The following is a 26,586-nucleotide window of genomic DNA, read 5'->3' as shown; positions in this document are numbered from 1 at the left end:
AGCAGGATAAATGTGAGCCGAGCCTTACTGCAATCTTTGGGAGAAAAGAATGAAAAAAATCAACATCAAGTCAAGAATTTCTTTAATGTATTTTTTTATGCCATTCCTCATGCGGTACAACTGAGTAGATGGCTCTATTCTTTGGGTAGGTGCGATTACAGCAATACCAGATTTATATTTTTTAATGTTTGGCTGCTATCATACACTACAAAACTTATTTTTTTGCCAAAAAAAAAAAAAAAGTTTTTGGATCTCCATATTTTGAGATCTATAATTTTTCTGTATTTCTGCTGACAGAATCATGTAGGGGCTTGTTTTTTTGCGTGACAAGTTGATGTTTTTATTGGTACCATTATACCAGTTTTTGATCACTTTCTATTCAGATTTTTTGGAGAAAGAATGAACAAAAACCAGCAATTCAGGAACAGTTTTTTTTTGGGGTGGGGGAGGGTTTCTTTATGCTGTTCACCCTGTGGTAAAAGTAATAATATGGCTTTCTTCTTGTGGCTAGTACAATTACAGTGATACCACATTTCTCGCTTTTTTTTTTCTTCATGTTTTGGTGCTTTTATATAAAAAAAAAAAAATACTGTATATATAGAAAAAATAATTGTTTTTGAAACGCTGTTGTTGTGAATTCTGTGGCCAAGCTCCCTCTTGTGGTCGTGAGTGGTACTTCGGCTGGTTCTGTCTATGAGCTTCCTTTGGTGGATGAGAGTGGTACTGCGGCTTCTGAGTTTCCTTCCTCAGGTGATGAGGTTAAGTCGTTAGGTGCTGCTCTATTTAACTCCACCTAGTGCTTTGATCCTGGCCTCCAGTCAATGTTCTAGTATTGGTCTTGCTTTCTCCTGGATCGTTCCTGTGGCCTGTCTTCCTGCATAAGCTAAGTTTTGCTTGTGTTATTTTTGTTTGGTATTTTTTCTGTCCAGCTTGCTATATTGGTTTTTCTTGCTTGCTGGAAGCTCTGGGACGCAGAGGGAGCACCTCTGTACCGTTAGTCGGTGCAGAGGGTCTTTTTGCCCCCTCTGCGTGGTTGTTTGTAGGGTTTTGTGTTGACCGCAAAGCAATCTTTCCTATCCTCGGTCTGTTCAGTAAGTTGGGCCTCACTTTGCTAAATCTATTTCATCTCTGCGTTTGTATTTTCATCTCAACTCACAGTCATTATATGTGGGGGGCTGCCTTTTCCTTTGGGGTATTTCTCTGAGGCAAGGTAGGCTTATTTTTCTTTCTTAGGGCTAGCTAGTTTCTCAGGCTGTGCTCGAGGCGCATAGGACTGGTCAGGAGCGCTCCACGGCTACCTCTAGTGTGGTTGGATAGGATTAGGGATTGCGGTCAGCAGAGTTCCCACGTCTCAGAGCTTGTCCTATGTTTTTGGTAATTGTCAGGTCACTTTGTGTGCTCTGAACTTCAAGGTCCATTGTGGTTCTGAATTACCTGTTCATAACACGCTGTAATCTAAAAGCTATATTTTTGTTATTTTTCAGCTGTCTAAACTGTATGGTGTCTTGTTTTTTTGCAGGACGAGATGACGTTTTCATTCCTATTTACATTCAACTTTTTGATGGTGTTTTATTCCACTTTTTATTCAGCAGTATGATGAAAAAGCATAGTTTTTGGTCACTTGTTGTGGAGTGTCGACTGGGTGGGAGAGGGAGCACTCTTCCTTTCATAGTCTCCCAAATGCTGTGATCAATATTGATTGCGGCATTTAGAGGGTTAAACAGTTGAGAACGGTGCAGGCACCATTCCTGGCTGTGACAGCCTCGGCTATCACATAAGTTGAGTTCCCGGTGGTGATCTAGTGGCTACAACTCCGCGTACAAACACCATGACGTACCTATATGTCACGGGTCGGAAACTCTTTCCTGACTATGATGTATAGGTATGTCAAAAGTCATGAAGAGGTTAACCGCTTGGGGTCTTTGGAAACTGTTAAAAAACGCTGAAAAGGCTGAACTGAACATATAAACATCAAGTCGTTTTTACATAGCAATGTATATGCTCATTCCTTTGACTGCTTCCTGAGCGCTTTTTTTCAAGGGGAGTTTAGATGAGGACCCACCTGAAAAAGATGTTGAGTGCACATATCCTAAATAATAATAATAATAATAATTTTATTTCTATACCACCAACATATTCCGCAGCACTTTACATTTTATAGGGGACTTGTACAGACAATAAGACATTACAGCATAACAATAATCACCTAAACAACAGATGCCAAGGGGAATGAGGGCCCTACTCGCAAGCTTACACTCTCTAAGGAAATAGGGGAGACAGGAAAGGTGGATCCAAAACATATTAGTGTGACAAAATCATCTCCTCAATACAGTTGTAACAACATATAGTGGACAAGCCCTTTAAACATAAAAAAGCACTTTGTACAATGTGGTTCCAGGTCTTATTGTCATACTTTATTTTTTTTTATTCAATGACAAAACAAATCGAGAACCTCCTCTACCGTCTTTGAATAGCACTTCATTTTTATAGGGAAACATTACCAGGGAAACCAGGGATTCAAGCTTCAGGAGGCTAATTTGCATATTCCAGGTGCCTTCTGGGAGAAGCGAAGTCTCCCTAAGCTAGAAGATCGTTGGGTACAGCCGGGACCAGCTGCTTCGAAAGCATCACCAAACCAGGGATTCAAGCTTCAGGAGGCTAATTTGCATATTCCAGGTGCCTTCTGGGAGAAGCGAAGTCTCCCTAAGCTAGAAGATCGTTGGGTACAGCCGGGACCAGCTGCTTCGAAAGCATCACCAAACCGCGCGCCGTAATTTTTGCCTGTAGGACATTATTGCAAGAGAGCTTGGCTGAGTAGATTACACAAGAAGGAAAACACACAGCAAGTCAGCAGGATCTAGGAGCAACATGGCAGATGTGACAACCTACATGGTGAGCTGCAGCATGTGCTACATGTTCACAGATCGACCAGAAGAAGAATCCAATTTCACCTGTCAGAAGTGTAGACTAGTGGCCCTTTTAGAAGAAAAGGTGCGGGGTCTGGAAGAAAGAATAGCAACTTTGAAACTCATCAAAGAGAATGAAGACTTTCTAGACAGAACAGAAGCATCTCTACTGGTCACAGAAGGTGCAAAAAGTGTCAGAGAACCTCCAAAAGCAGATGAGTGGAAGCATGTGACCAAAAGAAGCAAGAAGACCATGGAGAAATCACCAACCACACAACTGAAGAACCGATATCAAATCTTTGTAGAGGATGAAGATGGCACACCTAAGAATGAAGCAATACCAGCAAGCAAAAAAGAAAAGGGCACACAGCAACAAGTGACAGCAAAAAGTACAGCCAAGAAGCAACGAAGAGTGGTGGTGGTGGGAGACTCACTACTGAGAGGCACAGAAGCAGCCATCTGCAGACCGGACATAACTGCAAGAGAAGTATGCTGCCTTCCAGGTGCGATGATCAAGGATGTGACCGATAGGATACCAAAGCTCTTCAGCTCCAAGGACGTCCACCCATTTCTTCTGATACATGTTGGCACCAATGACACGGCAAGGAAGGACCTACCGACAATCTGCAAGGACTTTGAAGAGTTGGGGAAGAAAGTAAAGGAACTGGATGCACAGGTAGTTTTTTCTTCTATCCTTCCAGTAGACGGGCATGGCACCAGGAGATGGAACAGGATCCTTGATGCAAACAACTGGCTAAGACGATGGTGCAGACAACAAGGATTTGGATTCCTGGACCACGGTGTGAATTACTGGTATGATGGACTCCTCGCCAGAGACGGACTACACCTCAACAAACCTGGGAAACACACATTCGCCAGAAGACTCGCTACACTCATCAGGAGGGCGTTAAACTAGAAGAAGAGGGGACGGGAAGAAAAACATTAGACTCGAACAAAGACGACCCAGGAAAACATACTCAGAAGGGAGGTAAGAACATTTCTAAAACAATCCACAGTGAGGAGATTGGAACAAAACAAAATCCTCTAAACTGCATGCTCGCAAACGCCAGAAGCCTGACAAACAAGATGGAAGAACTAGAAGCAGAAATATCTACAGGTAACTTTGACATAGTGGGAATAACCGAGACATGGTTAGATGAAAGCTATGACTGGGCAGTTAACTTACAGGGTTACAGTCTGTTTAGAAAGGATCGTAAAAATCGGAGAGGAGGAGGGGTTTGTCTCTATGTAAAGTCTTGTCTAAAGTCCACTTTAAGGGAGGATATTAGCGAAGGGAATGAGGATGTCGAGTCCATATGGGTTGAAATTCATGGAGGGAAAAATGGTAACAAAATTCTCATTGGGGTCTGTTACAAACCCCCAAATATAACAGAAAGCATGGAAAGTCTACTTCTAAAGCAGATAGATGAAGCTGCAACCCATAATGAGGTCCTGGTTATGGGGGACTTTAACTACCCGGATATTAACTGGGAAACAGAAACCTGTGAAACCCATAAAGGCAACAGGTTTCTGCTAATAACCAAGAAAAATTATCTTTCACAATTGGTGCAGAATCCAACCAGAGGAGCAGCACTTTTAGACCTAATACTATCTAATAGACCTGACAGAATAACAAATCTGCAGGTGGTTGGGCATTTAGGAAATAGCGACCACAATATTGTGCAGTTTCACCTGTCTTTCACTAGGGGGACTTGTCAGGGAGTCACAAAAACATTGAACTTTAGGAAGGCAAAGTTTGAACAGCTTAGAGATGCCCTTAATCTGGTAGACTGGGACAATATCCTCAGAAATGAGAATACAGATAATAAATGGGAAATGTTTAAGAACATCCTAAATAGGCAGTGTAAGCGGTTTATACCTTGTGGGAATAAAAGGACTAGAAATAGGAAAAACCCAATGTGGCTAAACAAAGAAGTAAGACAGGCAATTAACAGTAAAAAGTAAGCATTTGCACTATTAAAGCAGGATGGCACCATTGAAGCTCTAAAAAACTATAGGGAGAAAAATACTTTATCTAAAAAACTAATTAAAGCTGCCAAAAAGGAAACAGAGAAGCACATTGCTAAGGAGAGTAAAACTAATCCCAAACTGTTCTTCAACTATATCAATAGTAAAAGAATAAAAACTGAAAATGTAGGCCCCTTAAAAAATAGTGAGGAAAGAATGGTTGTAGATGACGAGGAAAAAGCTAACATATTAAACACCTTCTTCTCCACGGTATTCACGGTGGAAAATGAAATGCTAGGTGAAATCCCAAGAAACAATGAAAACCCTATATTAAGGGTCACCAATCTAACCCAAGAAGAGGTGCGAAACCGGCTAAATAAGATTAAAATAGATAAATCTCCGGGTCCGGATGGCATACACCCACGAGTACTAAGAGAACTAAGTAATGTAATAGATAAACCATTATTTCTTATTTTTAGGGACTCTATAGAGACAGGGTCTGTTCCGCAGGATTGGCGCATAGCAAATGTGGTGCCAATATTCAAAAAGGGCTCTAAAAGTGAACCTGGAAATTATAGGCCAGTAAGTCTAACCTCTATTGTTGGTAAAATATTTGAAGGGTTTCTGAGGGATGTTATTCTGGATTATCTCAATGAGAATAACTGTTTAACTCCATATCAGCATGGGTTTATGAGAAATCGCTCCTGTCAAACCAATCTAATCAGTTTTTATGAAGAGGTAAGCTATAGACTGGACCACGGTGAGTCATTGGACGTGGTATATCTCGATTTTTCCAAAGCGTTTGATACCGTGCCGCACAAGAGGTTGGTACACAAAATGAGAATGCTTGGTCTGGGGGAAAATGTGTGTAAATGGGTTAGTAACTGGCTTAGTGATAGAAAGCAGAGGGTGGTTATAAATGGTATAGTCTCTAACTGGGTCGCTGTGACCAGTGGGGTACCGCAGGGGTCAGTATTGGGACCTGTTCTCTTCAACATATTCATTAATGATCTGGTAGAAGGTTTACACAGTAAAATATCAATATTTGCAGATGATACAAAACTATGTAAAGCAGTTAATACAAGAGAAGATAGTATTCTGCTACAGATGGATCTGGATAAGTTGGAAACTTGGGCTGAAAGGTGGCAGATGAGGTTTAACAATGATAAATGTAAGGTTATACACATGGGAAGAGGGAATCAATATCACCATTACACACTGAACGGGAAACCACTGGGTAAATCTGACAGGGAGAAGGACTTGGGGATCCTAGTTAATGATAAACTTACCTGGAGCAGCCAGTGCCAGGCAGCAGCTGCCAAGGCAAACAGGATCATGGGGTGCATTAAAAGAGGTCTGGATACACATGATGAGAGCATTATACTGCCTCTGTACAAATCCCTAGTTAGACCGCACATGGAGTACTGTGTCCAGTTTTGGGCACCGGTGCTCAGGAAGGATATAATGGAACTAGAGAGAGTACAAAGGAGGGCAACAAAATTAATAAAGGGGATGGGAGAACTACAATACCCAGATAGATTAGCGAAATTAGGATTATTTAGTCTAGAAAAAAGACGACTGAGGGGCGATCTAATAACCATGTATAAGTATATAAGGGGACAATACAAATATCTCGCTGAGGATCTGTTTATACCAAGGAAGGTGACGGGCACAAGGGGGCATTCTTTGCGTCTGGAGGAGAGAAGGTTTTTCCACCAACATAGAAGAGGATTCTTTACTGTTAGGGCAGTGAGAATCTGGAATTGCTTGCCTGAGGAGGTGGTGATGGCGAACTCAGTCGAGGGGTTCAAGAGAGGCCTGGATGTCTTCCTGGAGCAGAACAATATTGTATCATACAATTATTAGGTTCTGTAGAAGGACGTAGATCTGGGGATTTATTATGATGGAATATAGGCTGAACTGGATGGAAAAATGTCTTTTTTCGGCCTTACTAACCATGTTACTATGTTACTATGTTACTATTTTGGAAAAAATAGTAATGGTCAATCACAAATACACAACATAGTAAATAAACTATAAGACTCAAACTATTGCGTTTAAGCTGTTCACACATCACATTTAATATGTATTTTTATCATATATACACAGATGCCACACAGTGCCATCCATCACACTAAGAATCCTGAGTGCATTTAACGAATGCGTTTTACAGTTGTTTAGTGCAAATTGTCTCTTCAGAGAGGAAGAGGACAGAACCCCGAAACACAGTGTCTGCAGATTGAGATTCTGGTTTGGCTATTATCCTAAGTCATGTGACAAGGCTTGGTAAAGGGTCGACATTGACTGTTAGGATTGCTACTTCCAATAGGTGGCACTAGAGTTCTAGTCCTCATCATCTCTGAAGAGACAATTTGCATATTTCCCAGAGGAGCATTGCGGCTTTAAGTCTCCTCACCGCGACATGCTTATCATGTCACTCTCCGCGAGGAGAAACGATACTTCTTGGATCACAGTTGTTTAGTAAGTGTTGTGTTACCCCAATGAAAAGTATCCCAGAAAAAAATCCTAAAAGGTAGGACTAGTGCAGACGACCGTATAATGTGGAAAAGTGCAACCCGTCATTTTGATACATAGCACTCAATCCCATGTTATTCTATGGGGCAATGCACATGTCTGATTTTTTTCCTCGGACTAAGTCAATCCGAGGAAAAAAAACACCGCATGCATCATTTGTCTCTGAGAATTGGATGACACTCGCCCATTCAACTCTATGGGTCCGTGGGAAAAAAACAAAAACAAACGTCGACATCCGAGCACAGTCCGATTTTCACAGACACTATAAAGATGATGGGAATTTTTTATCTTCCCTTTTTCTCCACCTTCCTTACAACTGGATCACATGCTGTTCACAAGTTGATCAGCATAAATTGGACGGATTTTCTCGGATGTGGAGAAAACGGCCGTCTGCACCTGCACCCCACTGTTCACACAGGCACTGGATTCTTGTGTCAAAACAAATGTGATGTTAATTTTAACTGGTTGCACAAACCAAACAGAACCATAAACATAAATCCCTAGCTTGTCCAGACACTAAATAAATAATATAGACCCTGGCTACTTCAGACACGGTTGAGCTAGTCCCAATTCGGTCCCACAAAACAGCTATCGTCCATCGTAACAACTAATATTTGCAGTTTGGTGCACATGGCCTATGCAGTTTCTTCTCAGAGAGATTCTGGCTTGTCTCACTCTTTAGCGCCAACACCATCCACTCTGGTCAGCCTCCCCAGCAGACTGACTAAGATGATTACCTAGCCTGGTTATATGCAGAGCCAGCCAGGTGCACCTGAGCAGAGCCTGCAGAGCTAGGATTTACTCTAGCCTATCTGGCTTTGCTACACCTTATACATATAGGCTGCTTTACAATGGATTCCTATGAGTATGTGTGGTATGTGACTGTGGCATACAATTGCCGTGTATGTCCAAGCAAATACACTAAATATGATATATACATAGCCTTTAGACGGCAGTTTTGATAAATAAGCCATAACCGTAAGATGCGAAGGGACAAAAAAACGGTCATAGGAGCGCAGATAACTGCCACCTGAGGAAGACTGATCTATTCCGTTGAAACGTGTTGTGGAAACTAATAGATGAAGATTTTATCTCAACTCACCATCTCGCATGCGCTCCTATGACCGTTTTTTTTGTCCCTTCTTGTTTGATCCTCCTGCGAGGCATCCGGCTGGAGCTGCAGCGAATCTTCCAGTATAACCACCCCTAACACCAGCTTGGTGCTCCTGTGAAGCCGTTCGTCATTTCCTTTTTTCTATAACCGTAAGATGGTCCTAGTTGCCTATTAACAGCCAATCAGAGTTCAGCTTTCATTTCTCTGGAAAAAACAGAAAGCTGAGCTCCGATTGGTTGCTTTGGGAAATAAAGACATTCTCACTGTTGGACAGTTTTGATGAATGAAGACATCAGACTCGGTGTCTTATGTTATCATTGTATCTTAGAATTAAAGTCTGAGAATGCACTACTGAAAGATACTGATGGCAACAAGTCCCCGTCAGAATCCGGAACATGAAATGTCACAGAAACTGAGGTTTCAAATAACCAAATACACTGATGTCACTAGACACATAAACCGCACATCAATGCCGCCATTCCAACTATATAGGATATTCTAGCTATTAATGAAGAATCCTAATAGAGATGCCTAGGATTTGTATCTGTAAATTCAACCAATAAAATGACCTATGATGTAAAATTGGCAGTATATTTATTTAACTACGTCACTGGTCAAAAAATAATTGGAGCAAATCAAAATAAGAAAATGCCCCTACTTGTCATATAGGTAGAATAACTGCTTGGAGATGCCAGGTTTAAATGTAAGATGTACAATTGTCTCATCCATCCAAAATCATCCAAGTGATGCTCAATGAATGTTCCATGTTCCCTGCTCTCAGGTTCTGCCAAACAGTAAACTGGTCAAGGGTAATATATCAGACTATTCTGAGCAGTGCAAGATGGCAGGCAACAAAGCCATTCAGGAGCATAATAAAGATGTCCAAGATCAAGGAGCTTTCACCCATCTTCTCATACGCACCAAGATAAAGGCTTACCTTAAGCTTTTCATTTTGCAGTTCCAGGTTGGATATCTTTTCATTAGCCACTACTCCTGGAGCTTTCTTAAGGTCCTCATTCTCTCTCTGAACTCGTTCAACCACTCGTTTCATCAGCCCTATTGTCTTCTCCAGTTCTGGAACTGTCTTTCCACTTCTTCCAGACTGTACAACCATTTATGAACATGTAGAGGTTTAATAGCAGATGGTTATGATCAAGAGTTGTCCACGACCCGAAGTATAGATTACTTTACATGCAATGCAAGAAAAGCGATACACCTTCCAAACTACAGATATAAGACTATTATATAACTAGATGGCAGCCCGATTCTAAAGAATCGGGAGTCTAGAATCCATATATACTTTATTTATTCAAATGTAAGAATAATACAATTAATAAATAATAGTAAGAAAGAACAAAAATAATAGGCAGTATATGGAGAAAACACCAAACAAAAGTTCAAAATTGGTGTGAAAATGTCACTGAACCACTTCACAACTAAATATATATAGTTTTGGTAAATGGTATTATCATTTTTTTGACGAAATTCGGCAGGAGCTTGAAGAGCAACGTCACTGGGCCCGCCTCCACGCAGTAGAAACTTGCTGTGAGGTAAAAATTCAAAAATCACACCAAAATGGCGGGCGGAGTGTGTCACAGTACGGCACGTTTCTGATTGGTCGCTCGCAGCAGGCGGCAACCAATCAGACACTGGACACTGTTGACGTCACTTATCTCCGGACATTAGCTCCGGACATTAGCTCCGGACATTAGCTCCGGACAAAGCCACGGAAGTTGGCACAAATTGCAGGAAGTAGTATTCTAGGCAATTATATATTAGATGTATGCAGCCAGTCTCCAGATCTCAACCCTATATTAAACCTTTGGCGGGGGTTGAAAGTCCGTGTTGCCAAGCGAAAAGCCAAAAACATCACTGCTCTAGAGGAGATCTGCATGGAGGAATGGGCCAACATACCAACAACAGTGTGTGGCAACCTTGTGAAGACTTACAGAAAACGTTTGACCTCTGTCATTGCCAACAAAGGATATATTACAAAGTATTGGGATGAAATTTTGTTTCTGACCAAATACTTATTTTCCACCATAATGTGCAAATAAATTGTTAAAAAAACAGACAATGTGATTTTCTGGATTTTTTTTTCTCAGTTTGTCTCCCATAGTTGAGGTCTACCTATGATGTAAATTACAGACGCCTCTCATCTTTTTAAGTGGTGGAACTTGCACTATTGCTGACTGACTAAATACTTTTTTGCCCCACTGTATAAGGAGCAACACAAGGGTACTTCTCTCCTAGGACATTTCCCACTGATAGGAGCCCCCTATGTTTTAACAATTGCCAAGTTTACTCTTCCAGTAAGAAGGAGGGGAGTGTAAAGAGGCGCCCAGTGTCCGCAGGAGAGCTATACCCTGCAGAGAAGTGGCACAGTTTATCATGGTAAGTTCTGTGCCCTCTGATGATATAGGCATACAATAGCTATTGTGTAAATAGATGACGATTATTATCAGAAATGTTCATTTTTTTGGCATTATTGATAAATGTATTGATCTAAAAAAACGCAGAGAACAAGCCTGCTATGTATGTGGGTGGCAGACACCGATACAAAAGCTAGTGAGGCTTTACTTTATTATAACGTTTATAAATTATTGAAATTGTTATTTTCAATAATCTTTCCTCACTGTGGGATGCTTTATAAAGTAGAGATGAAGTTTTTCATATTATTAAAGGTAGACTAGTACAGAAATCTCAAAATATGCCACATTAGGCCCACTAAACAATAAATATTAAACATTTTTGCAATATATTTTTCTTATGAGGCTTAGATAACTACACTTTGTGGACAGTTTATTAAGCCCAGGTATTCCCTACTTTGTTGGGCCCGGGTTTCCTGTGAATATTTTTTTTTTTAACTCATTCCAAACATATGTTAGGTCCGTATTTTTGATGCATGCCCAGGAGCTGAGGCTGCATGTTTCCTGCTGCATGCTAGTTGTGTTACACAGTCAGCATCGACCTCTAACAGCAGTGAGTGGAGCGGAGCTCTGCTCACTGCTGTTAACTCTTTACATGCCTCTGTCAATCTCGACAATGACATGCATCTGTTCATCTCGACAATGACATTAAAACACTGTGTCCTACGCGCCCATCAGCACCCTGCAATCACATTGCCATGACAAATAGGAGGAGCCTGCTGAACCGCTTGCCATGACGGTGCTCCTGCCTATGGATGGCATTGATAGGAGACCGTGATTTTAATTATATACCGCAGTACTTTGGTATTGTAGTATACAGTTTAAGCAAGTGGTTGATCTCAGGTTAAATTCCACTAAAGATATTGAAAAATAAAGCAAAAAAATATATAACTATAATATATTAAATATTGCTAAAAATACAGAGAATAACTACAATAATAAAAACTCAATTCATCATTTTCCCTTATTTAAAAAAACAAACAAACAAAAAAAAAAACGTATGTGCTATAGCCATATAAGTCCGAACTAATTATAAAATGAATTATCCTGATCGGTAAATGCAGTAAACCAAAAAAAATTTGATGTGTTTTCTGGTCATCACAACACTGTAAAAAATGCAATAGGAAGCAATAAAAACATCATAAAAAACAAAAATGGTATCAATAAAAACATCAAATTGCAATAAACAAGCCCTCCTCCAGTGCTCAAAAAATTAAAACATTATGGATTTCAGAAAATGGAGAAACAGGTTTTATTTTAATTTTTTATTTTACTAAATTTCCCTACAAAATTTTTACCACTAAAGAAAACAAAAAAAGTTTTGTATCCCCATAATTGCACTGACCTGAAGAATGATATTGCTAGGTAATTTGCAGCATAAGAACAAAACGCAAAAAAACTATTTCATAATAATGGGATTTTTTTTTGTGCAATTTCACTTGGAATTTTTTTTTTACCTACGGTATTTTTTCAGTACATTGGATGGTAACAAACTGAGAATTCAAAAGTACAAAACTAGTCCCACAAAGAAACAAGTCTTCATGTGGCTTCAAGGTCAGAAAACGAAGACACTTTTGGGCCTTGGATGAAGAAGAAAAATAGGGATTTTTGTGTACTCACCGTAAAATCCTTTTCTCCGAGCCATTCATTGGGGGACACAGACCATGGGGTGTATGCTGCTGCCACCAGGAGGCTGACACTAAGTAATACAAAGAAAAAGTTAGCTCCTCCCCTGCAGTATACACCCTCCTGCTGGCTCCCAGCTAACCAGTTCGGTGCAAAAGCAGTAGGAGATCAATAACGACATATAAGCGTAAAGCATGTCACATTATATATAAGAGTACAACATATCAAAAGATAAAAACAAAGCATAAGCTAATAACAGGGTGGGAGCTGTGTCCCCCAATGAATGGCTCGGAGAAAAGGATTTTAAGGTGAGTACACAAAAATCCCTATTTCTCCTTCGCCTCATTGGGGGACACAGACCATGGGACGTCCCAAAGCAGTCCCTGGGTGGGGACAACATCACTTCAGGCCGTGAAGCCGCTACTTACAAGTGCGCCACCGCGGCCTGCAAAGTCCACCTGCCCAGACTCACATCTGTGGAAGTGAGTGAATTATAGGGCTTCAAGAATGCATGCGGCCTGGAGGAATTCGTAAGCCTGCGGTCGTGCTTGCCGACGTCTGGCGCCTAGAGCCCTCAGACAGGGAGATAGGCTGACATCTAGCGCGAAAGGACTCCTGGATGGAGAAAAGAATCCACCAGGCTAACGTGGCCGAAGAAAAAACGGCTAAACCCTTCCTGCGACCGTCAGGAAGCCTACTTACCATCGAAAAACCCGAGTAAAGTGTCCAACCTTTGGAAGGACGTCGTCCTCGATACGTACCCACTCGGAGCACTCGCTTCTTCCAGATTATGGAGAACCCATTCCGCTTTGTGGACTAGAGCCGAAGGAGATGAGAGGACGATGCCCCTGCAACAGTGGAGATATAATACCCCTTGGCAACGAGGGAAGGGGATGGCTAGAGGGCAACCTTGCCTTGAAGGTAATAAGGAAAAAAGATAAAGAACAGAGCGTCGAGATCTGAAGACTCATCAGGAGGACAAGGACGCAGAGAAAGAAGGGGAGAGACCCTCCCAGATAGAAAAGTCTATCCGGATCAAAAAAGGAGTCCACTGTAAGATGCCCAGGACCATTAAGGTCCCACGGATTTAACGGTACACGGTAGGGAAGAACTACAGGTTGAGGCCTGCAAGAAAGACCATATTTCCAGCTTGAGACAATAAGCCGGAAAAATACTAGTACCGCAAGCGAGAAAGAAACCTGACATGGTCAGTGCGGGTCTCCCGGGATCACTGGGGCCCTACCCGCTTCCGAAAAGATTTCAGACGTAGTGGAAGAGGGGTTATGGAAATTGGTACCATGGAAGAATAGATCATGCACTGCAATGGTCTTGGATCGCGGGGCCAAACCATGAACTGGAGTACATTGGCGTTCAGCTTGGACGGCATCCGAACTACCTCTGAGTACTCCAGTGAAGGCAGGTCCGATGGAAGACTTCCGAGTGAAGTTCCCACTCATTAGAGGAAAAACCCGGACGGCTGAATATGTCTGCCGCCCAGTGTTCTACTCCAGGGTATGTACTGTTGAGATCACCGAAGATAGATCTCGGCCCATCAGAGAGTGCGCGGTACCTTAGCCATGGCGCTTGACTGTGGGTACTTGCTAGACTAACTTGTGGCACAGCCGAGGCATTATCCAACTGAAGACCCGCCAGAAGGCAGAGGGCCTGCTGAAGGAATAGCCGTACCGTTCGGATCTACAGAGAGATGATAGGGAGAAGAAAACTGGCAATGGTATTTCCCAATAGCCATTGGGCCAGGAGAAGGCTCTGGAAGAGGAAGGAGCTCAGAGACTACCCTTTGAGAGCCTGATTGACTTGCAGAAAACGAGTGTAGCGAGGAAACCGCTTCCGTTGACGTCCTTTCCTTCAGAACCCTCCTAGCAAATTGAAAGAACCGAGGGAATGAGAGATCGAGTGCGCAACCTCCCTGTAGAAGGGCCACGACCTAGACCCGAGAGAGATAACCATCCTTCTTGGGCAGGATCATCCTCAAAGAGGATCTGCTGGGCTGAGAATGAGGGAAAAAAAACTTGTCGAAGTTTAGCTGCTAGCCCAATAGAGAGGTAATTGCAAGTGATATGGACGACTCAGCGTAGTCCTAGGAGAGCGGCTACAAAGTCGACCAAATAGGGAAGGACGACAATGCTTCTAAGGTGCAAGAAGCACATGACAACCGTCGAGACCCTTGCGACCACTCTGGTGTGGTAGCCAGGCAGAAGGGCCAGGTCGTGAAAATGCTGTTCGCGAATGGAAAGGCGAAGAGATTATAGTAGAAAGGAGAAATAGGTATATGAGGGTAAGAATCCCGAATGTCGATGGATGCCAGAAAACAACCACGTTTTTCTGTTGAAGTAGTGGCTGAGCGGAGGAACTCCATCCGAAAAAAGAAAGGGCCCTGTCAAAGGTTGTTAGAAGTTTGGGGTCCAGGAATGGAGATACTTTTCATTCCCTCCATTTTGGAACCAAGATCCCTTAGATCTAGACTGTCCTGGCCAATGCTTCCACTGCTGGTTGAGTCTGAAGAAGAGATACGATCCCTTGCTAGTCTCCCGCTCAGAAGATTTGACAGGCCAGCTATACTGTGGAACGAAGTAGTTAAGGTCTGGGACCCGGAGACTTTCATTCTCTCCCTTTGGTCAAGCAACCCATGTGGCGGCTAAGGAAGGGTAGAGCGCTGAACCCGAAACCACAAGACGGAACGAACTAGATTTGCTATCCGACCGTCTGTGGAATCTTAATTGATGATACACCGGCCAGAATACTGGTAGGAATACCGCAAGAAATTCTGCCCGGCGAGTCTGCCAAGTGACAGAATGCGGGACTGTAACCAGCAGGTCTCTGTCATCGTCGTGCAGAGAAGGAAATAAGGAAAAAACCTCGATCCACCATCTTCTTAACAGGGACGTGGAGAGGAATCGTCCACTTTCTTGCATCTGATACAAAGGGGGGAAAACCTCCTTGTTGGGACGCCACAAATGTGTGCCTCAGTACATCCCCAGAATTGAGGATTCCGAGTGGACAGGGCAGGATGTGGCGATAGACCTGGATGCAGAAGAAGATACATGGAGGCGACACTCCGTGTGCTCGTCTGTTGAAGGTGTGGGGGGAAATCGGAGCCCTTTAAGGGACCCGTCGCCCATAAAATTCCGACCAGGTATGGTATCCTACTTAGAGGTCTTGCAGTGCATCACCCGTCAAATGTTGATGGAGATTTTCTAGAACCTGTACGATTTTCTAGAATACTTGCGGCCCCTGCTAGCCGACGGCTCCCATTGTAGGGGAGGGAGCATGTGAGTGATCCAGTCATGTGCCCTTAAAACCAGGGTATGCTGGTCATTTGCGTTTAACACCAGGGCGTACTGGTCCTGAGCCTTTAAGTCCAGGGCATAATGGTCACGTGCCTTAAAGACCAGGGCATACTGGTCGTTTACCTTTAAGACCAGGGCATACTGGTCATGTGCCTTTAAAAGCCAGGGCATACTGGACATGTGCCTTTAAGACCAGGGCATACTGGTTATGTGCCTTGAAAACCAGGACGTACTCGTCATGAGCCTTTAAGACCAGGGCATACTGGTTATTGCATTTAAGACCAGGGGATACTGGTCCCGTGCCTTTAAGACCGGGGCATACTGGTCATGTGCCTTGAAAACCAGGACGTACTAGACATGTGCCTTTAAGACCAGGGCATACTGGTTATTGCGTTTAAGACCAGGGGATACTGGTCACGTGCCTTTAAGACCAGGGCATACTGGTCATGTGCCTTGAAAAACCAGGACGTACTAGTCATGTGCCTTTAAGACCAGGGCATACTGGTTATAGCATTTAAAACCAGGGGATACTGGCCACGTGCCTTTAAGACCAGGGCATACTGGTCATGTGCCTTTAAGACCAGGAAATACTGGTCATGTGCCTTTAAGACAAGGGCATACTGGTCATGTGCCTTTAAGACCAGGGTATACTGGACACGTGTCTTTAAGACCAGGGCATGCTGGTCACCTTTAAGACCAGCAAAGCTGGTAATGTGCCTTTAAGAACAAGAATGCTGGTCATGCTCCTTTAAGACCAGGGATGCTGGTCAGTTTGCAAGCCTACACACTGTAGGAATGAGTCATGAGACAGGAGGTTAAAAATTAACTCTCGTTGCTGGGAACTCACAGCTCTCCCTATACATTCTGTAGTGTGCAGGAGCACCAGAGATTGCAGCCTTAAGTAAATAAAAAACAGGGAAAGCTAGTCCCTTAATGCTGCCGGGATGCGTGCCGGGGGGGGGGGAGATATTGGGGCGATTCACCTTACTCAGATTCTGAGTCCCCCTTCTGCAATAGCGCTGACTCCAGCGCTGAAAAACCGCCGGCCGCAGCCCCCTCCAGAAGAAATAGTGACCGCAATGGAGGAGGAAGATGGCCGCCGAGATCTCGTCTGGAACGAGAAGCGCCTGAATAGGGGGGCGGAGCCGCTAGAAGGAAGCAAGCGGTGGGCGGGGCTTCCCGGGATGCGGCCTAAACAGGATGCGCACCCGCAGACTGAGGGGAAAAGAGCCGCGAAGCTCTGTGGGGACCTTGTCGCTATGGAGCCCTCCTCAGACCGCCGGAAAAACCCAAATCTCACGGAGCACTTACCCCAATATGGAGGGGGTGGCAGATGCTGCAGGTAGGAGCTGTGCCCGGGTAGATAGGACGGTGCAGGGTTGGGGAGCCTCCATCCACCATCCCTGCAGAAGAGGGGTGGAGAGGAACCGTCTGCCTCCTTCCATCATCCGCCTTTTTTAGTGGCGATGCAGTGGGGGCTGCTCGGACGCCACGCTGGAAGGTGCCTCTGTACAGCCGAGGGTAAGACCTGGTGGACAGGGCTGAATGTCCGGCAATAGGACTGGCTGCAGAAGAGGATACTGGAGGTGACACTCCAGTGCTCGTCTGATAAGGGAGGGGGGAGATCGGTGCCCTTGAAGAGGCCCGTCGCCCCTAGAATCAGCTCAGGCAGTGGCTTCCCACGTCGCAGGAGAGGATACGGAGAGGTAAAACTCCCGTGCTCGCCTGTTGTTGGTTCGAGGAGATCGGAACATGAAAGAATCCGTCGCCCCATTCGACCATAGTAAAAAGTAAAAAAAAAAAAAAACGGTAAAAAAGGAGTTCTTTGAGTCTGAATAGCAGACCCGTCCGTGTGCCTCCTACGGACACTAAGCAAGAACTGGTTAGCTGGGAGCCAGCAGGAGGGTGTATACTGCAGGGGAGGAGCAAACTTTTTCTTTGTATTACTTAGTGTCAGCCTCCTGGTGGCAGCAGCATACACCCCATGGTCTGTGTCCCCCAATGAGGCGAAGGAGAAAACAAAAACACCATAAAACAGTACAACAGCTCCATGGCATTGTGCTCCATTCTCTGCACAGCGCTGGTTAATTGACACTTCATTGGCTCTGGTACATTAGCAAACTACATATTAAAGAGAGGCGGTCATTGCTAGGCAAAGAGTACAGTGTGACGCTGAGGAGCTGCACGTGCATCATCATGCCCCAATGCACTTCTACATTCATGTATATAGATCTTCAAAACTCAATTTCTCGCTGCTGGAGCAGCACTTTCAGATCAACAAAGGGATCGACTAACTTATCTTCTAAAAGGGCTACACAGTCAGAATCGTCTATTCACTCCCCTCTTCCCCAAAACCATATATGACAGGTTCCCTTTAAGAATAAATTATTTGGTGTGATGGTAATTGGGTAATGAGTTGTGATTAGCGAATATACTCGTTACTTGAGATTTCTCTAGCACGCTTGGGGGTCCTCCGAGTATTTTTTAGTGCTCAGAGATTTAGTTTTTATTGCCCCAGCTGAATGATTTACATCTGTTAGCCAGCATAAGTACATGTGGGGATTCCCTAGCAACCGGGCAACGCCCACATGTACTTATGCTGGCTAACAGATGTAAATCATTCAGCTGCGGCAATAAAAACTAAATCTCCAAGCACTAAAAAATACTCGGAGGACCCTTGAACATGCTCAAGAAATCTCGAGAAACGAGTATATTCACTCATCACTAGAATGTGTTAATGACCTGGAGGGTTTAAACTCATCCGTCAGCAGTATAGTGGCTCAGTGGTTAGCACTGTAGTTTTGCAGCACAAAAACAACAACTGCAAATAGTATGCTTCTTCTCCATCTGTTTGTTTTACATCCAGGTTCTCCGGTTTCCTCCCACATTCCAAAGACCTACTGATAGGGAATTTAGATTGTGAGCCCCATCGGGGACAGTGATGATAAAGTCTGTAAAGCGCTGTGAAATATGGTAACGCTATATAAACGAGTAAAGTAAATACCTTCTATAATTGGATGGGACCAATACTTTTTCACAGAATTACACAAGGCATCGGCACTCACCCCTCTGACATTTCCAAGTTTACGTTCTGCTTCCAGTTTATCTTTTCTGAGAAGATCACACATTTCTTTTAAGTTGGCTATTTGATCCTAAAAGAAAAGTGGAAAATGTACATACACTGCGTCAGAATAGTGTGCAACAAGTTTAAATTTTCAATACGAAAAGTGAAGCTCATATATTACATAGTCATTACAAACAGACTAATGCATTTCAAGTGTTTATTTCTGTTAATGTTGATGATTATGGCTTACAGCCAATGAAAACCCAAAAGTCATTATCTCAATAAATTAACAAAAAACACCTGTAAAGGCTTCCTAAGAGTTTAAAAAGGTCCCTTAGTCTGTTTCAGTAGACTCCACAATCATGGGGAAGACTGCTGACTTGACACATATCCAGAAGGCAGTCATTGACGCACTCCACGAGGAGGGTAATTCACAAAAGGTCATTGCTAAAGAAGCTGGCTATTCACAGAGTGCTGTATCCACGCATATTAATGGAGAGTTGAGTGGAAGGAAAAAGTGTGGTAGAAAAAGGTGCATAAGCAACAGGGATAACCGCAGCCTTGAAAGGTATGTTAAGAAAAGGCCATTCAAAAATTTGTGGGAGATTCACAAGGAGTGGACTGCTGCTGGGGTCAGTGCTTCAAGAGCCACCACACACAGACATGTCCAGGACATGGGCTATAAGTGTCGCATTCCTTGTGTCAAGCCACTCATGACCAGTAGACAACACCAAGAGCGTCTTACCTGGGCCAAGGAGAAAAAGAACTGGACTGTTACTCAGTGGCCCAAGTATTGTTTTCAGATGAAAGTAAATTTTGCATTTCATTTGAAAATCAAGGTCCCAGAGTCTGGAGGAAGAGTGGAGAGGCACACAATCCAAGCTGCTTGAGGTCTAGTGTGAAGTTTCCACAATCAGTGATGGTTTGGGGAGCCATGTCATCTGCTGGTGTAGGTCCACTGTGTTTTAACCCCTTCAAGACCCAGCCTATTTTGACCTTAAAGACCTTGCCGTTTTTTGCAATTCTGACCAGTGTCCCTTTATGAGGTAATAACTCAGGAACGCTTCAACGGATCCTAGCGGTTCTGAGATTGTTTTTTCGTGACATATTGGGCTTCATGTTAGTGGTAAATTTAGGTCAATAAATTCTGCATTTATTTGTGATAAACACGGAAATTTGGCGAAAATTTTGAAAATTTCGCAATTTTCACATTTTGAATTTTTATTCTGTTAGACCAGAGAGATATGTGACACAAAATAGTTAATAAATAACATTTCCCACATGTTTACTTTACATCAGCACAATTTTGGAAACAAAATTTTTTTTTGTTAGGAAGTTATAAGGGTTAAAATTTGACCAGCGATTTGTCATTTTTACAACGAAATTTACAAAACCATTTTTTTTAGGGACCACCTCACATTTGAAGTCAGTTTGAGGGGTCTATATGGCTGAAAATACCCAAAAGTGACACCATTCTAAAAACTGCACCCCTCAAGGTACTCAAAACCACATTCAAGAAGTTTATTAACCCTTCAGGTGCTTCACAGCAGCAGAAGCAACATGGAAGGAAAAAATGAACATTTAACTTTTTAGTCACAAAAATGATCTTTTAGCAACAATTTTTTTATTTTCCCAATGGTAAAAGGAGAAACTGAACCACGAAAGTTGTTGTCCAATTTGTCCTGAGTACGCTGATACCTCATATGTGGGGGTAAACCACTGTTTGGGCGCACGGCAGGGCTTGGAAGGGAAGGAGCGCCATTTGACTTTTTGAATGAAAAATTGGCTCCACTCTTTAGCGCACACCATGTCACGTTTGGAGAGCCCCCGTGTGCCTAAAAATTGGAGCTCCCCCACAAGTGACCCCATTTTGGAAACTAGACGCCCCAAGGAACTTATCTAGATGCATAGTGAGCACTTTGAACCCCCAGGTGCTTCACAAATTGATCCGTAAAAATGAAAAAGTACTTTTTTTTCACAAAAAAATTCTTTTAGCCTCAATTTTTTCATTTTCACATGGGCAACAGGATAAAATGGATCCTAAAATGTGTTGGGCAATTTCTCCTGAGTACACCAATACCTCACATGTGGGGGTAAACCACTGTTTGGGCACATGGTAAGGCTCGGAAGGGAAGGAGCGCCATTTGACTTTTTGAATGAAAAATTATTTCCATCGTTAGCGGACACCATGTCGCGTTTGGATAGCTCCTGTGTGCCTAAACATTGGCGCTCCCCCACAAGTGACCCCATTTTGGAAACTAGACCCCCCAAGGAACTTATTTAGATGCCTAGTGAGCACTTTAAACCCTCAGGTGCTTCACAAATTGATCTGTAAAAATGAAAAAGTACTTTTTTTTCACAAAAAAATTATTTTCGCCTCAATTTTTTCATTTTCACATGGGCAGTAGGATAAAATGGATCATAAAATTTGTTGGGCAATTTCTCCCGAGTACGCTGATACCTCATATGTGGGGGTAAACCACTGTTTGGGCACACGGCAGGGCTCGGAAGGGAAGGCGCGCCATTTGACTTTTTGAATGGAAAATTAGCTCCAATTGTTAGCGGACACCATGTCGCGTTTGGAGAGCCCCCTGTGTGCCTAAACATTGGAGCTCCCCCACAAGTGACCCCATTTTGGAAACTAGACCCCCCAAGGAACTTATCTAGATGCATATTGAGCACTTTAAACCCCCAGGTGCTTCACAGAAGTTTATAACGCAGAGCCATGAAAATAAAAAATAATTTTTCTTTCCTCAAAAATGATTTTTTAGCCTGGAATTTCCTATTTTGCCAAGGATAATGGGAGAAATTGGACCCCAAATATTGTTGTCCAGTTTGTCCTGAGTACGCTGATACCCCATATGTGGGGGTAAACCACTGTTTGGGCGCACGGCAGGGCTCGGAAGGGATGGCACGCCATTTGGCTTTTTAAATGGAAAATTAGCTCCAATCATTAGCGGACACCATGTCACGTTTGGAGAGCCCCTGTGTGCTTAAACATTGGAGATCCCCCAGAAATGACACCATTTTGGAAACTAGACCCCCAAAGGAACTAATCTAGATGTGTGGTGAGGACTTTGAACCCCCAAGTGCTTCACAGAAGTTTATAACGCAGAGCCATGAAAATAAAAAAAAAAATTATTTTCTCAAAAATGATCTTTTAGCCTGCAATTTTTTATTTTCCCAAGGGTAACAGGAGAAATTTGACCCCAAAAGTTGTTGTCCAGTTTCTCCTGAGTACGCTGATACCCCATATGTGGGGGTAAATCACTGTTTGGGCACATGCCGGGGCTCGGAAGTGAAGTAGTGACGTTTTGAAATGCAGACTTTGATGGAATGCTCTGTGGGCGTCACGTTGCGTTTGCAGAGCCCCTGATGTGGCTTAACAGTAGAAACCCCCCACAAGTGACCCCATTTTGGAAACTAGACCCCCAAAGGAACTTATCTAGATGTGTGGTGAGCACTTTGAACCCCCAAGTGCTTCATAGAAGTTTATAATGCAGAGCCGTGAAAATAATAAATACGTTTTCTTTCCTCAAAAATAATTATTTAGCCCAGAATTTTTTAATTTTCCCAAGGGTAACAGGAGATATTTGACCCCAAAAGTTGTTGTCCAGTTTCTCCTGAGTACGGTGATACCCCATATGTGGGGGTAAACTACTGTTTGGGCACATGCCGGGGCTTGGAATTGAAGTAGTGACGTTTTGAAATGCAGACTTTGATGGAATGCTCTGCGGGCGTCACGTTGCGTTTGCAGAGCCCCTGATGTGCCTAAACAGTAGAAACCCCCCACAAGTGACCCCATTTTGGAAACTAGACCCTGAAAGGAACTTATCTAGATGTGTGGTGAGCACTTTGAACCCCCAAGTGCTTCACAGACGTTTACAACGCAGAGCCGTGAAAATAAAAAATCATTTTTCTTTCCTCAAAAATTATGTTTTAGCAAGCATTTTTTTAGATTCACAAGGGTAACAGGAGAAATTGGACCCCAGTAATTGTTGCGCAGTTTGTCCTGAGTATGCTGGTACCCCATATGTGGGGGTAAACCACTGTTTGGGCACACGTCAGGGCTCGGAAGTGAGGGAGCACCATTTGACTTTTTGAATACGAGATTGGCTGGAATCAATGGTGGCGCCATGTTGCGTTTGGAGACCCCTGATGTGCCTAAACAGTGGTAACCCCTCAATTCTAACTCCAACACTAACCCCAACACACCCCTAACCCTAATCCCAACTGTAGCCGTAACCCTAACCACAACCCTAACCGCAACACACCCCTAACCACAACACTAACCCCAACACACCCCTAACCCTAACCACAACCCTAATTCCAACCCTAACCCTAAGGCTATGTGCCCACGTTGCGGATTCGTGTGAGATATTTCCGCACCATTTTTGAAAAATCTGCGGGTAAAAGGCACTGTGTTTTACCTGCGGATTTTCCGCGGATTTCCAGTGTTTTTTGTGCGGATTTCACCTGCGGATTCCTATTGAGGAACAGGTGTAAAACGCTGCGGAATCCGCACAAAGAATTGACATGCTGCGGAAAATACAACGCAGCGTTCCCGCGCGGTATTTTCCGCACCATGGGCACAGCGGATTTGGTTTTTCATATGTTTACATGGTACTGTAAACCTGATGGAACACTGCTGCGGATCCGCAGCGGCCAATCCGCACCGTGTGCACATAGCCTAATTCTAAAGGTATGTGCACACGCTGCGGATCCGCAGCAGTTTCCCATGAGTGTACAGTTCAATGTAAACCTATGGGAAACAAAAATCGCTGCACACATGCTGCGGAAAAACTGCACGGAAACGCAGCGGTTTACATTCCGCAGCATGTCACTTCTTTGTGCGGATTCCGCAGCGGTTTTACAACTGCTCCAATAGAAAATCGCAATTGTAAAACCGCAGTGAAATGCGCAGAAAAAAACGCGGTAAATCCGCCATAAATCCGCAGCGGTTTAGCACTGCGGATTTATCAAATCCGCAGCGGAAAAATCCGCAGAGGACCAGAATATGTGTGCACATTCCTAACCCTAACCCTAACCCTAGCCCTAACCCTACCCCTAACCCTACCCCTAACCCTACCCCTAACCTTAACCCTAACCCTACCCCTAACCCTAACCCTAACCCTATTCTAACATTAGTGGAAAAAAAAAAAAATTCTTTATTTTTTTATTGTCCCTATGGGGGTGACAAAGGGGGGGGGGGTCATTTATTATTTTTTTTATTTTGATCACTGAGATAGATTATATCTCAGTGATCAAAATGCACTTTGGAACGAATCTGCCAGCCGGCAGATTCGGCGGGCGCACTGCGCATGCGCCCGCCATTTTGGAAGATGGCGGCGCCCGGGAGAAGACGGACGGGACCACGGCTGGATCGGTAAGTATGATAGGGTGGGGGGGGACCACGGGGGGGGATCGGAGCACGGGGGGGGGAATCGGAGCGCGGGGGGCGTGGAACGGAGCACGGGGGGGCTGGAATGGAGCACGGGGGGGTTGAACGGAGCACGGGGGGGAGTGGATCGGAGTGCAGGGGGGGTGATTGGAGCACGGGGGGGTGATTGGAGCACGGGGGGAGCGGACACGAGCACGGGGGGGAGCGGAGCACTGGACGGAGGGGAGCCGGAGCAGTGTACCGGCCAGATCGGGGGGGTGGGGGGGCGATCGGAGGGGTGGGGTGGGGGCACACTAGTATTTCCAGCCATGGCCGATGATATTTCAGCATCGGCCATGGCTGGATTGTAATATTTCACCCGTTATAATGGGTGAAATATTACAAATCGCTCTGATTGGCAGTTTCACTTTCAACAGCCAATCAGAGCGATCGTAGCCACGAGGGGGTGAAGCCACCCCCCCTGGGCTAAACTACCACTCCCCCTGTCCCTGCAGATCGGGTGAAATGGGAGTTAACCCTTTCACCCGGCCTGCAGGGACGCGATCTTTCCATGACGCCGCATAGGCGTCATGGGTCGGAATGGCACCGACTTTCATGACGCCTACGTGGCGTCATGGGTCGGGAAGGGGTTAATCAAGACCAAAGTCAGCGCAGCCATCTACCAGGACATTTTAGAGCACTTCATGCTTCCCTCTGCCGACAAGCTTTTTGGATATGGAAATTTCATTCTCCAGCAGGACTTGTCACCTGTCCTCACTGCCAAAAGTACCAATGTCTGGTTTAAAAACATCAGTATCACTGTGCTTGATTGGCCAGCAAACTCCCCTGACCTTAACCCCATAGAGAATTTGTAGGGTATTGCCAAGAGAAAGAGGAGAGACACCAGAGTGAACAATGCAGACAAGTAGAGGCTGCCATCAAAGCAATCTGGCCTTCCATAACACCTCAGCAGTGCCACAGGCTGATCGCCTCCATGTCACGCCGCATTGATGCAAAACGAGCCCCGACCTAGTATTGAGTGCGTTTACTGAACATATATTCCAGTAGGCCAATATTTCGGATTTTAAAATCATTTTTCAAGCAGGTATTATAAAGTGTTCTAATTTACTGAGATGACTTTTGGGTTTGTTTACATTGGCTATAAGCCATAATCATCAACATTAACAGAAATAAACACTTGGAATAGATCACTCTGTTTGTAATGACTCTATATAATATAGAGTCATTTATTTCTGAAATAAATTAACTTTTTGATGATATTCTAGTTTTGTGAGAAGCATGTGTGTATGCATACGTTTTTTCTTCACCGTAAATACACCAGCCTCATTAAGGCTAGACTGTCAAGTACCTGACTGAATAGTACTGTGTAAACTAGTGATAGATCTACTCTATATTATACAAAAAAGATGAAAGAGAAATAAAATCATGCAAGTATAAGCACGAATACACTTAATTCATGACTGTAAAATAACCATTCTACCTTTAAACGTGGCAAATCCTTATTAGCCTGCTCGAGTTGAAACTGTAGCTCAATATTTTCAGCTGATAGTCTCAAATTCTCTTTCTGCAGTTCCATTTCTCTGCTAGTTGGATCCTCTGATCCGACACCTGATGTCTAGTGGAAAAAAAAAGAAACTATTTTACAGTAAATATGTTTTTTCACTATGCAGCTACATAATGCATTGGAGTTGAGATATGTTACAGACAAGCCTAGTAAAGCATCGCTAAAGTCCTACCTACTGCTAAAGGATAAACTAAGGACGACAACTACGGTACTTTTTTTTCTCAATAAAAAACAGGATCATGTAGGGGAGGCTTGGGTACGTAAGACGCTCACACCTGTAACAGAGGATTTAGGTCTGAACTCGTATCCAATTTGTCAGCACAGTCGTTTTCCGATACGTCCTTTCCACCCATATCACATTTATTTTCGGCGTAAGAATTCGTCTGGCCATCATCTGAAGCAGTGGGACAGTTGGTATTAGAACTGATTGGATTTCCAGAATTCGGCTCCATCAGCCCTTTCTCCCCAATCCCTCCATTTGTACCCAACCATCCTTCATTGCAATGGCGGCTTGTCCTGCTGGGTTTACTGTATGGTGTTGTGAAGGGATTCTGACAATCCACGTTTCCAGTCTCATCAATAGCTTGGGTGCTTCCAACAGATGCGTCACCCAGCCCAGAGGTGGCTGTTGTGCTAACTGGAAGCGATAAATCCCCCGGTTTAGAAGAGTG

General features: G+C 43.8%; 1 protein-coding gene across 2 annotated transcripts in view; it reads right to left on the bottom strand.

Moving 5' to 3' along the window:
- CEP290 (centrosomal protein 290) overlaps positions 1–26,586 on the bottom strand; it is a 361,160-nt gene that overhangs the window by 45,291 nt on the left and 289,283 nt on the right. For both annotated transcript variants that reach the window (XM_069764386.1, XM_069764388.1), the window contains exons 44-46: positions 25,832–25,966; positions 18,952–19,038; positions 9,461–9,625 (exon numbers count right to left, since the gene is read on the bottom strand). In XM_069764386.1, the coding sequence (XP_069620487.1) occupies positions 9,461–9,625; positions 18,952–19,038; positions 25,832–25,966 (387 nt within the window). The remainder of the gene's footprint in view (positions 1–9,460; positions 9,626–18,951; positions 19,039–25,831; positions 25,967–26,586) is intronic.

The sequence above is a fragment of the Ranitomeya imitator genome, chromosome 4 (assembly GCF_032444005.1).
Source record: "Ranitomeya imitator isolate aRanImi1 chromosome 4, aRanImi1.pri, whole genome shotgun sequence".
Lineage (NCBI taxonomy): Eukaryota > Metazoa > Chordata > Amphibia > Anura > Dendrobatidae > Ranitomeya > Ranitomeya imitator.
The sequence above is the reverse complement of the archived record's forward strand: the minus strand, read 5'-3'. Positions and strand labels throughout refer to the sequence as shown.